The sequence below is a fragment of the Muscardinus avellanarius genome (genome assembly GCF_963383645.1).
Source record: "Muscardinus avellanarius genome assembly, chromosome: 8".
Classification (NCBI taxonomy): Eukaryota; Metazoa; Chordata; class Mammalia; order Rodentia; family Gliridae; genus Muscardinus; species Muscardinus avellanarius.
The window spans coordinates 2419754-2434852 of NC_137794.1; the positions used below are offsets into that span (position 1 = coordinate 2419754).

The window sequence follows — 15099 nt, forward strand, 5'->3', positions numbered from 1 at the left end:
GAATCACAGGGAGGCTGATAAGGGAGGATCACAGGTTCAAGGACAGTCTCAGCAATGTAGTGAGACTCAGCAACCTAGCAAGGCCCTGTTTCAAAAATAAAAAATAAACCGGGCGTGGTGGGACATGCTTGTGATCCCAGCATTCGGGAGGCAGAGACCGGAGGATCGCGGTTCGTGGACACCCTCAGATACTTAGTGAGGCCCTCCGCAACTCAGTGAGAACCTGTTTCTAAATTAAAGAATGGCTGGGAATGGTGGCGCACCCCTGTAATCCCAGCATTCGGGAGGCTGAGACAGGAGGGCTGCAGTTTGCAGACAGCCTCAGCTACTTAGTGAGGCCCTTTGCAACTCAGCGAGACCCTGTTTCAAAATGAAGAATTAAAAAAATAGGGCAGGGGGTGTAGCTCAAAGGCAGAATGTCCCTGAGTTTCATCCCCAGTACTGCAAAATAAATAAATAAATAGATAAATAAATACAAATTCCGGCTGGGGGTGTTGCTCAGAGGTAGAATGCCCCTGGGTTCAACCCCTGGTACTACAAGATATAAGTAAATAAAGAAATACATAAACAAATAAAGAGGGTGGCGGGAGAGGAGTAAATCAGGTCGGTGCAAGGAGAGAAGCCGGGCTTTCCTAGAAGGCAGCAGACCCCAAGGCGGGCCCAGCGCAGGGCGGAGGCGCGCTGGTAACAATGAGGCGTTCTAAAATAGAATGGGCCTGCGGCCTGGAAGGCGAGCTGCCGGCCTGAGTTCAGTTGAGTTGAACCGTTTACTGAGCGCGTTCTAATGCCTCGGTCTGGGTTTAACGCAGGCAGAGGATGTGGAAGACTGTTATGTTCAGGGTAAGGAGAGAAGCTGCCTGCTCTGGGAGCTTATCTTGTATCCCTGGGCGCACAGGGAGAGGCTTCCCCAGGGATGGAGGCGGGAGTGCTGGGCGGGAGCGCCTGAGCAAGGCCCAGGGGCCTGGAGGTAGGGAAAGTGACCCAGGAGCAGGTGGGCGGTGTGGCCGGGGCACGGGCAGGCGCAGGGTGCAGATGGCAAGGCTGCAGCGCCCGCTGGGCTGGCATCCCAGGCTGGGGGCTTTGGGCTCCGTTCTCCTTGAGGACAGCGGGTTGAACTCCATGAGCACAGGCTGAGAGGCCGGAGGTGGGCGCAGGGCCTCGAGAGGAGGCCGGGAGGGCGCGTCTGTGCAGGGGACACGGTGGCTGCGCTCGGCCGCGGCCTCTGTGACTGGCGCAGGCCTCTGAGAAGCAGGCAGAGTCTGCATAGCCGGGCGCAGCTGGGGACCCTGATGAACCTGCCCAGCAGTCGCCGGTTCTGTGGCCAGCCCGGACTTCCACCCCAGGTGGCTTTGGGCTTCCGCAAGGCGCAGGGGCCCGCCCTTCTCCCTCCAGCCCCAGCTCTTCTCTCTTTTCCTTCTTCCCAGGACTCACAGAACCCCTCGGCACCCACCCACGGGCCGAAGACCCCCCCAGGCAGAAAGGTGAAGACGCCGCAGCCGCCGCTGTCCCGCGCCTGGCGGCAGGAGCGCGAGCAGTCCCTGGCGGTGGCCTTCGTCCCGATCGTGGTGGGCCCTCGGGGGCAGCACGCTAACGACCTCAGGTTCAACTTCTACACCTCCCAGTACTCCAACTCCCTGAACCCCTTCTACACCTTGCAGAAGCCCACCTGCGGCTACCTGTACCGCAGGGACACTGACCACACCCGCAAGTGCTTCGACGTGCCTCCCGCCAACCTGGTGCTGTGGCAGTCCTAGGCCGGCGGCGGCCCCGAGGGCAGGGCGCAGGGCCCGGCCGAGCCAGCTCTGCCCAGCCCACTGTGGGCCACTGCGAGCGAGGGCGCTCTTCTCTGCCGCAATTAAAGTTCCTTCTCCCTTTCCCTTGCATCCGCATGGGTGGCTGCAGCCGGGAAACGGGTGTTACCCAGGAGGTGCTGGGTGGCCCACGCCCAGGCCGCCGCCCCACCTCCACAGAAAGACTGGTCCAGCCGCAGACAGACCCTGCGCCCTCCGGGTGATCGCGAGCTTGGAGCAGCCCCGGGAGGAGGGAAGAGACCGAGCCGGTCTCCTGGGGCCTGTAGTTGACTCCCGGGGGTCGGAGTCCCCATCGCAGCTCTCTCCTCTCGTCTGGAAGAGCTAACTCCAAGACTAGCTAGGCACAGGGGCCGAGGTCGCGGAGGGCGGAGGCAGAGGGCGCCTGCCAAAGCGTGTCTGGAGGACCTGGTGCCGGCCACCCAGGGTGACTCCACAGTGTGCTAGGTCCGTGTGTGCCGGAGTGAGAGCCAGCTGACCACCTCTCCCCAGCCCGTGAGCAGAGACTTCATGGAACCAGTCATGATAGGATATTGTTATTATTATTATTATTATTATTATTATTATTATTATTAATTCTGCGGTACACCCCCAGCCCTATTTTTTAATTTTCAATTTTGAAACAGGGTCTCACTGAGTTGTAAAGGGCCTCGCTAAGTAGTAACTGAGGCTGGCCATAAACTGTGATCCTCGCGTCTCAGCCTCCCGAATGCTGGGATGACAAGCGTGCGCCACCGTGCCCAGCCTGAGCGGGATCTTTGAGAAGCAGAGAAATCACCATCATTCCTTCAGACTTCTCCTCCAGGTGCTGCAGCTGGTCCTTGAGAAGCAGAGGCAGGCTCAAGAACCATCCCACCCAGGCCGACCCCAGCAGAAGGCTCGCTCCTCCAAGCCCCTGGAGAGCGGGCGCCCCCTTGAGGTTCCTGTGGTGAGCAGCTGCCGGGAGTCCTTTAAGGTTCCCCAGGACCAGGGTGGGGTCTTTCCAGGGGACAAATGAAGTGTGTTCAGTACCCAGTCTTGTTTCTGTGCAGTGGAAGAGGGCAGCAGGCACCCCCGGAGGGGATGAGTCAGGCCTGAGACGGCTACCCTTCCTGTCCCCTCCTTTCTCTTCCTGTCCCCTGCCTGCCCGAGGGCATCCTACCTCTGAGCTACACCCCCAGGCCTATTTTTTATTTTTTATTTTTTATTTTGAAACAGGTTCTCCCTGGGTTGCAAAGAGCCTCACTACATAGCTGAGGCTTTCCTCAAACTTGCAGTCCTCTTGTCTCCGCCTCCCAAGTACTGGGCAATGGCCTGCCCCCACACCCAGCCAGAGGAGAGTGTAAGACCAGCCAGGCGTAGTGGTGCATGCCTTTAACCTCGGTACTTGGGAGGCTAAACCAGGAGAATCTTAGGTTTGCAGCCAGCCTCAGCAACTTAGTGAGGCCCTGTTTCAAAAATAATAAATAAGCCGGACGTGGTGGCACATGCTTGTAATCCCAATACTTGGGAGGCCGAGACAGAAGGATTGCTGGTTCCAGGACAGCCTCAACAACATAGACTCAGCAATCTAGTGAGACTCTGCTTCAAACTAAAAAAATAAATAAATAGGGCTGGAGGTGTGACTCAGAGGCAGAACTGCCCTGAGTTCAATTCCCAAATACCAAAATAATTAATAATAATAATAGTTGGACATGGTGGGGCACGCTTGTAATCCCAGCATTTGGGAGGCTGAGACAGAAGGATCCAGGTTTGCAGACAACCTCAGCTACTTAGTAAGCCCCTTTGCAACTTGGTGAGACCCTGTTTCAAAATAAAGAATAAAAAATAGGGTCTCTGATGGGTAAGGCCGGGGCTATGTGTATAGGAGCCCAGGAGCAGAGGCCCAAGGCAAAAGAACGCAGCACTGTGACCCAGCCCCGAGGGACGGGCGAGGGGCCGTGAACGTCCAGACCCTCTCTCCCGCCGTCCTGGGCAGATTCTCCTGGAGACAGTGGGCTGGAGTGATCTCGCTCATGGGTGTCAGACTGCTGCAGCTCAGAGCTGGACCAGAAAGGCGGAGACAGAGTGAGCAGGGGGCAGGGGTGAGCGTAACAACCCACACAGGGCCCTGTGGAGCAGGGGTACTGAGTGCGGGGTGGCAGGGGTGAGGAGGTGTGGCCCCCGTCCTCTGCCAGCCTCCCAGCTCCTGAGGGAAGGCTGTCAAGAGAACATGCTTGTGGCCAGGCCTGGTGGTGCATGCTTAGAATCCCAGCACTTGGGTGGCTGAGGCGTGAGGATTGCAGGTTTGAGGCTGGCCTCAGAGATTTAGTGAGGCCCGCTACAACTTAGAGTTTAAGAAAAAAAAGAATAAAAAATAGGGCTAGGGGTGTAGCTCAGGTAGAATGCCCTGGTTTCCATCCCCAGTACTGCAGTAAATAAATAAAGGATAAAAGATTGTCCCATTCTAAAAAGAAAAAAATTGGGCTGGGGGGTGTAGCTCAGCAGTAGAATGCCCCAGCTTCCATCCCTAGTACCACAGGAAAGAAAGAAAGAAAGAAAGAAAGAAAGAAAGAAAGAAAGAAAGAAAGAAAGAAAGAAAGAGAAAGAAAGACAAAGGAAGAAAGAAAGTGAAGGGTCCAAGAATTGCCCACCAACCCAAATATCGAAGGACTCACAAGAGATGTAAGAATGCAAGCGAGGTTTATTGTCCCGGCTAGCCAGGGGTCGAGACCAGGACACTATGGCCGAGGTTCGACCCCTCCCCACTCCACGCTCTGAATTTTATAACCCTAGAAGGGAGTGGTTACACATGAGGGAGTGGTTACACAAGTCAGAGCCCACCAACCTTAGAATACAACCAATCAGATACAAGGACAAGTACAACCAATAATTTTAAAACATGCATCCACACACGTCAGAGCCTGCTCTGCCTTTCCCACCCACCTTGGCTGGGCCAGGCTCATCTCTGCACTGAAGAACAGATTATCTCTGCACTGGAGAGCAGATTAGCCTGGCCTTGTTTGCTGATCTAGCTCAGAGATATGGGGATGGGGTCCCATTTACAAAGACCTTGGCCGGCAAGCTGAAGATTAGAGGCTTTGACCTTGTGGGTCCCCTACCCTTGTCCTTGGATGGATCTTGATTTTATTTCCAATCCTACCCTACTTCTATCTTAACTATATTTTAATACCTTATTTCTAATCCTAATATGGGAGAAGACTTCTCTAGTTAACTTCTCATATAGGGGAGGAAAGCACTTCTTCCAGCCTGCTTTCCAGCACCCCTACATTTTCCCCCTTTTTCTCTTCAAACTGAGGAATCTTCCTCAGACTTACTGTTAGGCCCATCTAAGAGATCATAAAGATGTCTGAGGACCAAGAGTTGTACAGAGTTGATACGGTCCTTCACAAAAGCTATCAGTTTCAGAAAATACAATTTGACTATTACAAGTGTACAGACATTTAACATGAGCTAATTTCCCATCAATGTCACCCCATTATTATTACATACATACATGTAGCCATAGCAAAGGAATCAGGGTGACGACTCATCGAGCTGCTTCGAGCTGAACAGGGGCGATGTAAGGGGGCCCCCAACTTAGGGTACATATGTATGTAATTGACATGGGGAGATCAGATGGGTCCTTGCGGTGTGTGTCTATGACCATCCAGAGGACTCCGATAGATGATCTTGTCAGGGTCTGTCTGTAACACCATCTGAAGTCTAAAAACTTCCAGGATATGAGAAATGAAATTTAAAATCATCCTAAGGGGAGATGTAAGTTTGATGTTGGAACCATGAAAATTTAGAAATGACGTCACATAACATTGTTATCTAGGACTATGTTCCAATCGGAAAAGATCTAAAGGCTTCCCTTGGCATGAGTGAAACCAAGCTGCCAATCTTCACCTGGACATGTGTCTCTAGATTGCTTGCTTGGTGGACTCAACAAGCTTTTGGAATTAGTTTCTAATTATTACAGACTTTGGGGTCTCCCAGTTTCATCGCCAAAAGCAATCCTCTAGCCTTTCTATCCATAGTACATCCCTGCTGAACTCTAGCGCTTTTCTCTTGGGAATACACAAATGGTAGGCTTATTAGAAACCTACACCCTTTTAATAATCAATCTTCATCACATATGCAAACAAACATACCACAGACCCTCTGCAACTTAACACAAACCTTCTGCCAACTTGCTTTAACCCTCTTAATTTCCTGGTCCTTTCCCATTTGGGACAATCTTAGGATAAAACTTACAAACAAATTCCACCAATGCTTTACAACTTACTTTAACCTTCTGATCTTTCTATCCTGGTCCTTTCCCATTTTGGACAATCAGGATAAATCTTACAACATGCTTTCTTAGTCTCACAACATTTCCTTTCTCTGTATTTACCAACATAAAGAAATATATCTATAGTCTCTCTAGATATGTCTTTTGTCGTTACATACAAGCAAACCTAAAAAAAAACATACCATTTAATAATGTTGTTCATATACCAGCAGTTAAAGAAACCCATTTACAAGACTTAAGTGTTACTTTCAACCTTATGAAGTTAAGAGGATTTTTCTTTCTAGTTAGGTGTAACTTCAGTGGATTGGAGAGATGTCGGACAGTCCACTCATTGGTTGTTCTTCTTGCCTCACCGGGTTGTGCTTTCCTCACGTGGGAAAAGTGCACCCAAGGTCCAATACTGTCAACCTTCAAAGCAGTAGGGGTAGTGAACAAGACAACATAAGGTCCTTTCCACCGAGGTTCTAAAGTCTTTGACTGGTGTCTCTTGACCCAGACCATATCCCCTGGGACGATACCATGTTTTGGGTTCAGTTCTGTATTCTTTTCATGATAGGCCTGAATTAAGGGCCAAATTGTTTGCTGGACCCTGGACAGGGCCTGCAACATAGTTAGGTAATTTGAGGCCAGATTTTTCTCCCCTGGTGGTGCTACAGCACGCTGGATGATGGGGGGAGGTGCTCCATACAAAATTTCGAAAGGAGTTAGGCCATGAATGTATGGAGAGTTCCGAACCAGAAAAATGGCTAGAGGGAGGAGTGTCACCCAGTCACCGCCAGTCTCTGTTACCAATTTAGTTAAGGTCTCCTTTAGAGTCCGATTCATCCTTTCTACCTGCCCAGAGCTTTGGGTTATACTCACAATGCAATTTCCAATCCAACCCCATTGCTTGGGCCAGTCCTTGGAGGACTTTACTAATGAAAGCCGGACCGTTATCAGACCCTATTGTCTCTGGGACCCCGTATCGGGGAATTATTTCTTCTAGTAAGGCTTTGGCTACCACCTGACTTGTTTCCCTTTTTGTAGGAAAAGCTTCTACCCACCCAGAGAAAGTATCTACTAACACTAATAAATACCGATACCCGAACTTGCCAGGCTTTACCTCAGTGAAGTCCACCTCCCAACTCTGCCCTGGAGACCTCCCTGATACCCGAGTACCTCTATGCAGCTTTTTCTGTAAAGCTGGTCTCATCATGGTACAGCTCACACACTGTTCTACTACCTGCCGTGCTATGCTGTTTTGGTGAGGAAACCGAATCTGTGCTGCAGAAAACAAAGTCAATGATTTCTTCCAGCCCAAGTGGGAAGTTTGATGAAGATTGGCGAGAAGAAAGAGTCCTAATTCTTATGGCAAAATTAGCCTTTTTCACAGTCTCTTTGCCATTCGTTGGAATTTATAGGTCCATGAACTCGTAGGTGAGTTTTTATCCAATTCAAATCCTCTGAGGAGTAGTTTGGCTGTGGCGGCGATGTGGGCATCTCTGGTAGGGGCAGACTCATAGCAGCCACAGTGATGATGTTTCCTGGCTTTCTGCTGCCACTCTTCTGGCCTCTGCGTCTGCTCGATTACTGATTGCTTCTGAGGTGTTGGCAGATTGATGTCCTGCAACGTGCAAGTTCTCTGCCTTCTGATGTGCGAAACCCCCATTCCCGGTAGATGGTGCCTTGCACATGTACAGTTCCAAACGCGTATCTGCTGTCAGTATACACGTTGACGCGTTTTCCCTCAGCCCGTTCAAAAGCCTTGGCTAGTGCTACCAGCTCAGCCTTTGGGGCTGACGTTCCGGGGGGGGTAAGACACTGCTCCAGACCACCTCTCCTTGATTCACCACTGCTGCCCCCACTTGCCGTTGTCCATTCTGTATGAAGCTGCTGCCATCCGTGTACCAGTTCAACTCACAGTTAGGCAGTGGAACATCCTGTCGATCAGTTCGCACCTGGGAGACTTCAGACAGGATTTCTGCACAGTCATGAAGAGGCTGTTGCAGGTCCGGTGCTGGCAGCAGGGTGGTTGGATTCAGAATCACTGAATCTGTGAAGGTAATCCTAGGCGAGTCTAATAACAGTCCCTGGTAATGAGTTAATCTGGCATTTGTCATCCATTTGCCTGGCGGCTGTCTTAGGACTCCCTCCACCATATGGGGAGCCGTAATTTGCAGATTTTGCTCAAAAATCAATTTATCTGCATCTTTGACAAGCACAGCTATGGCTGCAATGATGTGGAGGCACGGGGGCCATCCTGCCGCTACTGCATCCAGTCTTTTTGACAAATAGGCTACTGGCCTTTTCCACAGTCCTAGCCACTGGGTTAACACCCCTTTAGCTACCCCTTCTCTTTCGTCCACAGAGTGTAGGGTTTCAGGGGATCAGGCAGGGCTAGAGCAGGCGCCTGCAACAGGGCTCCCTTAAGATGATCAAAGGCCTGTTGATGTTCCTCAGTCCATTGCCACCTTTTAGTCTGTTTGGTGGCCTCATAGAGGGGCCTAGCCACCTCTGCAAAATTTGGTATCCATAGTCAGCAAAACCCTGCAGAACCGAAGAATTCTCTCACCTTTCGAGCGGTGGTAGGCGTTGGAATATGAAGAATGGTCTTCTTCATTTCATCAGTTAGCCATCGTACTCCATCCCTTAATTTGTACCCCAGGTTGGTGACAGTCTGTTGGCAAATCTGTACCTTTTTAGCACTGGCACAATACCCCAGGGTCCCCAACTCCTCAAGCAGCTGGCCTGTCGCTTCCAAGCATTCCTGTCTAGTGGCTGCCGCTAGCAGCAAATCATCAACATACCGTAGCAAAGTCACGTGAGGATGAGTCTGTCGGAAATGCTCCAGATCCCGGCTAAGGGCCTCATTAAAAAGATTTGGGGAATTCTTGAATCCCTGGGGAAGCCTGGTCCATGTTAATTGGCCTATCTTTCCCCCTTTTTCTTCTTGCCACTCAAAAGCAAACAATGGTTGGCTAACTTCAGCCAATCTTAAACTAAAATACGCATCCTTTAAATCGAGAGTCGTGTACCAAATTAGTGTTGGGGAAAGATGGCTTAAAATTGTGTAGGGATTAGGCACTGTTGGCTGTATGTCTTCAGTTCTTTCATTGATCTTTCTAAGATCCTGCACTGGCCGTTAATCTGTTCCTCCTGGCTTTTTGACTGGGAGGAGAGGAGTGTTCCATGCCGAATGGCAGGGCCTGAGGACTCCAGCTCTCAACAGTCTATGGATATGAGGCGCTATCCCCCGTCGTGCTTCCTCGGGCATTGGATATTGTTTAACCCGTATAGGTTGGGCAGTAGCTTTTAGCTCTACGACTACTGGAGCCACATGTTTGGCCAGTCCTATGCCTGTTATTTCAGCCCAGGCATTGGGGTAACATTCTAGCCAAAAAGTCATTTCCTCCTGGTCTTTTAATTCTTTTCTTTGCTCTTTAAATAAACGATGTTCATCATTCAGTGATAAAGTCAATACATGTAATGGCTGTCCTTCTCCATCAGTAACTTTAATTCCTTCTGGTTCAAAGTAGATACGAGCATTTACTTTAGTAAGTAAATCTCTTCCCAATAATGGAGCTGGGCTTTCAGGAACCACCAGGAAAGAATGAATGACCTGGTGTTTTCCTAAATTTTCTTGTTTGCTTAATTTCTTCCTGATATCCGGGGCTGCCTGGCTAATAAAAGAAAGTATAACAGCTGACCGGTGTACCTCTGCCTTTGGGTCTATTGGGGTATACTGCCTATAAGCATCATACAAGCGTTCTAAAAATGCGGCTGGGCTTTCTGTTTCCCCTTGAACAACAGCCTTTATCTTAGAGAAATTTGTAGGCTGTCTAGCAGCCGCCTGGAGACCGGTCATCAGAGTCTGGCGGTACACTCGGAGACGCTCCCTACCTCGTGCATCCCTGAAATCCCAATCTGGACGTGTGAGCGGAAAGGCATCATTGATTTCATTCTGAAGTGTGGTGGGTCCGAGGACATTCTTTCTGGCCTCGTTGAGGATACGCTCCATTTCTTCCATGGTGAAGAGCGTCTTTAGCAGCTGCTGGCAGTCGTCCCAGGTTGGGCAATGGGTATGCATGATGGACTCTAATAATCCTATAAGACACTTAGGATCTTCAGAGAAAGGAGGGTTTTGGGTTCTCCAGTTATAGAGATCACTGGAGGAGAAAGGCCAATATTGGTAATGTTGCTCCCCTTCTGGTCCCCCCGTCCTATAACGCGAACTGGGAAGATTGGGACATCTTCCTCTGGAGTTGAGGTAGGTTCCTGTTCTTCCTGTCTCTGAAGCCCTCTAGTCCTTGGTCTACGTCCTCTTTCTAGATTTTGCCCCCGTCGTCGAAGACACTGGCTTAACTGCAGCACTAGGTGCTTGGTCTGCCTGGATGGCTGCCCCAGCTACTTGGCCTGCTTGGGCATATGGAGGTGGCCTAACTGTCTCAAAATCTAGTAGAGGATATAGAGATGAACTTTCTGGAAGCAACAGGGCAGAAGACTTTTCTCCATAAGTATTAAAGACACCTGGGGGTCCCTTTTTCTCTTGGACTACCAATGCCGGAGTGCCACCAGCTTGTACCAAAGGCCTAAGCCAGGAAGGGGGCTTCTGGACTTAATCCTCCCAAACTAAAATGTATGGAAATTGATCAGGATGGTCCTGGTTACCAGAATGAGTAATGATGGCCTTGTCCTTAGAAATTAGGTCTGGGAAAACGTTCCCTGTGGTTGCCACCCAATTCTCTGGTGTGGCTAAGAATGGTAGAATAGGGACGGTCATTCTGGACACCGCAGGCTAAATCTTGAGTAAAGAGATGGCTCAGGGCTGGCCTGTTAAGCCCTCCCCACCCTGGCTAAGCTTTTGGATCTAGGGTCGGGAAAGAAGGGCAATGCCTTAGAACTGGCCTCTGAGATCTCACTGCATGATCGCCTAAGGCTCTTTTAGTCAACTCAGGTGGTAGTAATTTACTGGAACCTAGGTCTGGGGACCCTATTTCCCTTCGGAACTGGGGGCATTCAGCCATTTAATGGTCCCCCTTTGCACTGTGATCCAGGCCTCGGAGGGCCTCTCTGGCCTCCTGGTTGAGAGCATTACTCCAGTGATGCCCTTGCTTTCCATCCTTAAGCAGACTTGAGCCTAGGCTTCTGTGCTCAGCCAGAGTTCTTACATGGCTTTTGTCCCTCTCTTTCCCCTTTCAAGTCCTTACTAAACCAAATTGGCAGCCTGCAGTCTGAGGATGGCCTCCCGCTCTACCAGGTAAAGATTTAAGAATGCCAACACCTATCCAAACGATGGCCACTTGGCCAAACAGAGAGTCAAACTTACCCTTCTTGATAGCCAGGCCCATTTCCCGAGCCTCCTTCTGTACCTCAGGAAAGTGGGAGAGGATGAGACCTTTGGGAGTTACGTGTGCTTGTCCCATTGTTAAAACTAAACAACTTATTCTATATTTTTCTCTTAAAACCACTTAATACTGTATTTACAAAGCTTTATAACCACAATCCTTATTATTCTCAGCCGAGTGGGATGGGGGAGTTATAAGTCTAGGGGTATGATTTTAGAACTCTGGAGGCTAGTCCTTCATCCCGAATTGCTCCCCCCAATCCTTAAGGGCCACAGGTGGTGGGAAAGCCACCTGGGCAATCGGTAGAAGTCCTTCACCTAGACCAGAGTCTGGGATGGGCTCTACAGATGTCGTTGCTCACCCCACCCAAAATCGGCTGTTTCCCTAGCCAGATACCTTAGAATAGCAATTAATGAATATTAAATGGATACCATGAAAACTTAGGCATGCAAATTACCACTATCATTAACAGAGCAATTTCTAAATTTAGAAGGATTATAATTAACCACTAATTGTAATACATTTACTGGTACCAATACTCCAAAATATCATACAACAAAAACGACAAAATTGCAAATCCAATCACATATCCCAATTGTTTCCATTCACTCCACTTTCTCCAATCATATGGACCGGTCCTTTTCACACTCTCACACTCACACAGTTAGGATCCTTGATGAGGCCGAATGGAGTCCACTTCACCGGTGGCAGATCAACTTCTTCGTTGGGCGCCAGGATTCCTTCTTTGCTCGAGCACAGAGGACACTGTTCCTCTCTCAAAACCTTCTTTGCTCACGCATAGAGGACACTGTTCCTCTCTCCAAAAAAAAAAATTCTAAAACAGCTCCAACTCCCTTCTCATGAAGAAACTCAAGAATGGAGCTCCCCCTCTCACAGAGAGACTTCCACTGAGCGCTTCCTATTGGAGGTCACTGGTCTTATGTGCCGTGGCACTGCCCCTGGGGTCTTCCTCCAACTTCCAACCCAGTGTCCCGGCATCGGGACCTGGGTGGTGCCATCGGGCTAAGGGCCCTGGTCAGCACCACCACTGGAGGTCACAAGGGACTTTATACCCAAGCCTGTTCCTCCAGCCCAGGGGGTCACAAGGGCCTTACCACAGCGTCCTGCCGCCCGAGCCTTTTCCCCCGCCTGAGGCCGTCGCCTCCAGACTCGATCAAGGGTCACAAGGGCCTAACACAGCGTCCTGATGCCCAAGCCTTTTCCCTTGTCTCATCCCAGGACTTACAACGACGTCTCGCAGCCTGAGGGCCCCAAAATGAAACCTCTGCCCCTTGGTGCCGTTCGCTAAATGGGGAGGGGCTTATCCCGGACGAGCCCCCATATGAAGGGTCCAAGAATTGCCCACCAACCCAAATATCGAAGGACTCACAAGAGATGTAAGAATGCAAGCGAGGTTTATTGTCCCAGCTAGCCAGGGGTCGAGACCAGGACACTATGGCCGAGGTTCGACCCCCTCCCCACTCCACGCTCTGAATTTTATAACCCTAGGAGGGAGTGGTTACACATGAGGGAGTGGTTACACAAGTCAGAGCCCGCCAACCTTAGAATACAACCAATCAGATACAAGGACAAACAAGTACAACCAATAATTTTAAAACATGCATCCACACACATCAGAGCCTGCTCTGCCTTTCCCACCCACCTTGGCTGGGCCAGGCTTATCTCTGCACTGAAGAACAGATTATCTCTGCACTGGAGAGATTAGCCTGGCCTTGTTTGCTGATCTAGCTCAGAGATATGGGGATGGGGTCCCATTTACAAAGACCTTGGCCAGCAAGCTAGAGATTAGAGGCTTTGACCTTGTGGGTCCCCTACCCTTGTCCTTGGATGGATCTTGATTTTATTTCCAATCCTACCCTACTTCTATCTTAACTATATTTTAATACCTTATTTCTAATCCTAATATGGGAGAAGACTTCTCTAGTTAACTTCTCATATAGGGGAGGAAAGCACTTCTTCCAGCCTGCTTTCCAGCACCCCTACAAAAGGAAAGAGAGAGAGAAAGGAAAGAGAAGTTGGCTCAATTCCAGAAAGAAGTGTTTTGAGCCGGGCGTGGTGGCGCACACTTGTCATCCCAGCATTTGGGAGGCTGAGACAGGAGGATTGTGGTTCGTGGCCAGCCTCAACTACTTAGTGAGACTCTTTCAAAATTAAGGATAGCCAGGCATGGTGGCACGCTCTTGTAATCCCTGCGCTTGGGAGGCTGAGACAGGAGGATCACACAGGTTCGAAACCAGCCTCAGCTACTGAGTGAGGCTCTCAGCAACTTAGTGAGACCCTGTTTCCAAATAAAAATATAAAATAGGTCTGGGAGTATAGCCTGGAGGTAGAAAGCCTCTGGGTTCCACCCTCAGTATCACATACACACAAAAAGAATAAAAAATAGGGCTAGGAGTGTCGCTCAAAGGTAGAATACACCTGGATTCCATCTCCAGTACCACAAAAATAAATAAATAAATAAATAAATAAATAAATAAATAAAACAAAGAAATAAGTGTTTTGTGTTTGTTTCTTTTGTTTGTTTGTTTTGGTGGTACTGGGGTTCCTGGAAACCCTTCTACCTATACTCCCAGACCTATTTTATACTTGTTTATTTGGAAACAGGGTCTCTTAAGCCAAGCGCGGCTGGCTTCGAACCTGTGTGATCCTCCTGTCTCTGCCTCCCAAGCGCGGGGATGACAAGTGTGTGCCACCACGCCCGGCTGTGTTTGTCTGTTACTGTCCAAGTGTGAGTGCTATTAGGACCCTAAGGGGACCCAGGGACTCCCACCTGCTGCTGTCCTGCCACCGCACAGTCCCTGTGGCCAAGGGGCGGGCGCGCCCTTGAGTGCCTTGCCTTGTGTAAGACCCCACGTGAGCAGTGGGGGCAGCTGTCCTCGCTGGCCCCATGACATCGGCCTCGGGGACCACAGCCTCCGGCCCAGGAATCCTCCAAGCCAAGTCCAGCACAGAGCCTGGCCCTGGCCACGCGGCCCGGGAAGCCATTCCGCCAACCCCAAGCGGGGCTCCCCACGCCTGCCTGCCCTGGCTGCCGCCCTGAGCCCCTGCCACAACAACTGTACCATGATAACCGGGTATGGCCGGGCGTGGGGGCGCACGCTTGTCATCCCAGCATTCAGGAGGCTGAGACAGGAGGATCAGGATTCACGGCCAGCCTCAGCTACTTAGGCCGCCCGCAACTTAGACCCTGTTTCAAAATAAAGAACAAAAATTCGGATTAAAGAACAAAAATTCGGATTGGGGGTGTAGCATAGAGGTAGAATGGCCCTGGGTTCCATCCCCAGCAACACAGAGGGGGGGGGAGGGGAGGGCCTCAAACTTGCCATTCTCCTGCCTCAACTTCCCCAGCTGCTAGGAGTGTAGTGGCCCGGTCGATGTCACATGAATACCAATTCTGTGGCCGAGGGTGGCTCCAAAAACCTCCGGAAAGCCAGAGTAAGAGAGCCTCGGGAAAGCCCGGGTTAAAGGGCACAAGGGCAGCCAGGTCGGTGGGGATCAGAGCAGCGGGGCTGGCCACCTCCCGGGTGATAAGAAGGGATTGGGAGGTTGCACACTGGGTAAGAAGGTCCCGCGGCTCGGGCTGTAATCTGGGATGCTGCTCTAAGCTTTGGTCTATTTCGGTGCCTCTTCCGCCCGGCTTCCCAGCCATCATCCTCGGGCCCAGCGGCAGGAGGCTGGCCGCCCCGGCACG

The 15099-nt window shown here is 50.6% G+C and overlaps 1 protein-coding gene across 1 annotated transcript; it reads left to right on the forward strand.

Moving 5' to 3' along the window:
- Positions 1-1289: 1289 nt before the first annotated feature.
- CIMIP3 (ciliary microtubule inner protein 3) lies at positions 1290-1754 on the forward strand (the record flags this gene model as incomplete). The annotated part of the gene is made up of 1 exon (XM_080700579.1): positions 1290-1754. The coding sequence occupies one exon, from the start codon at positions 1290-1292 to the stop codon at positions 1752-1754; it is 465 nt and encodes a 154-aa protein (XP_080556705.1).
- Positions 1755-15099: the final 13345 nt, after the last annotated feature.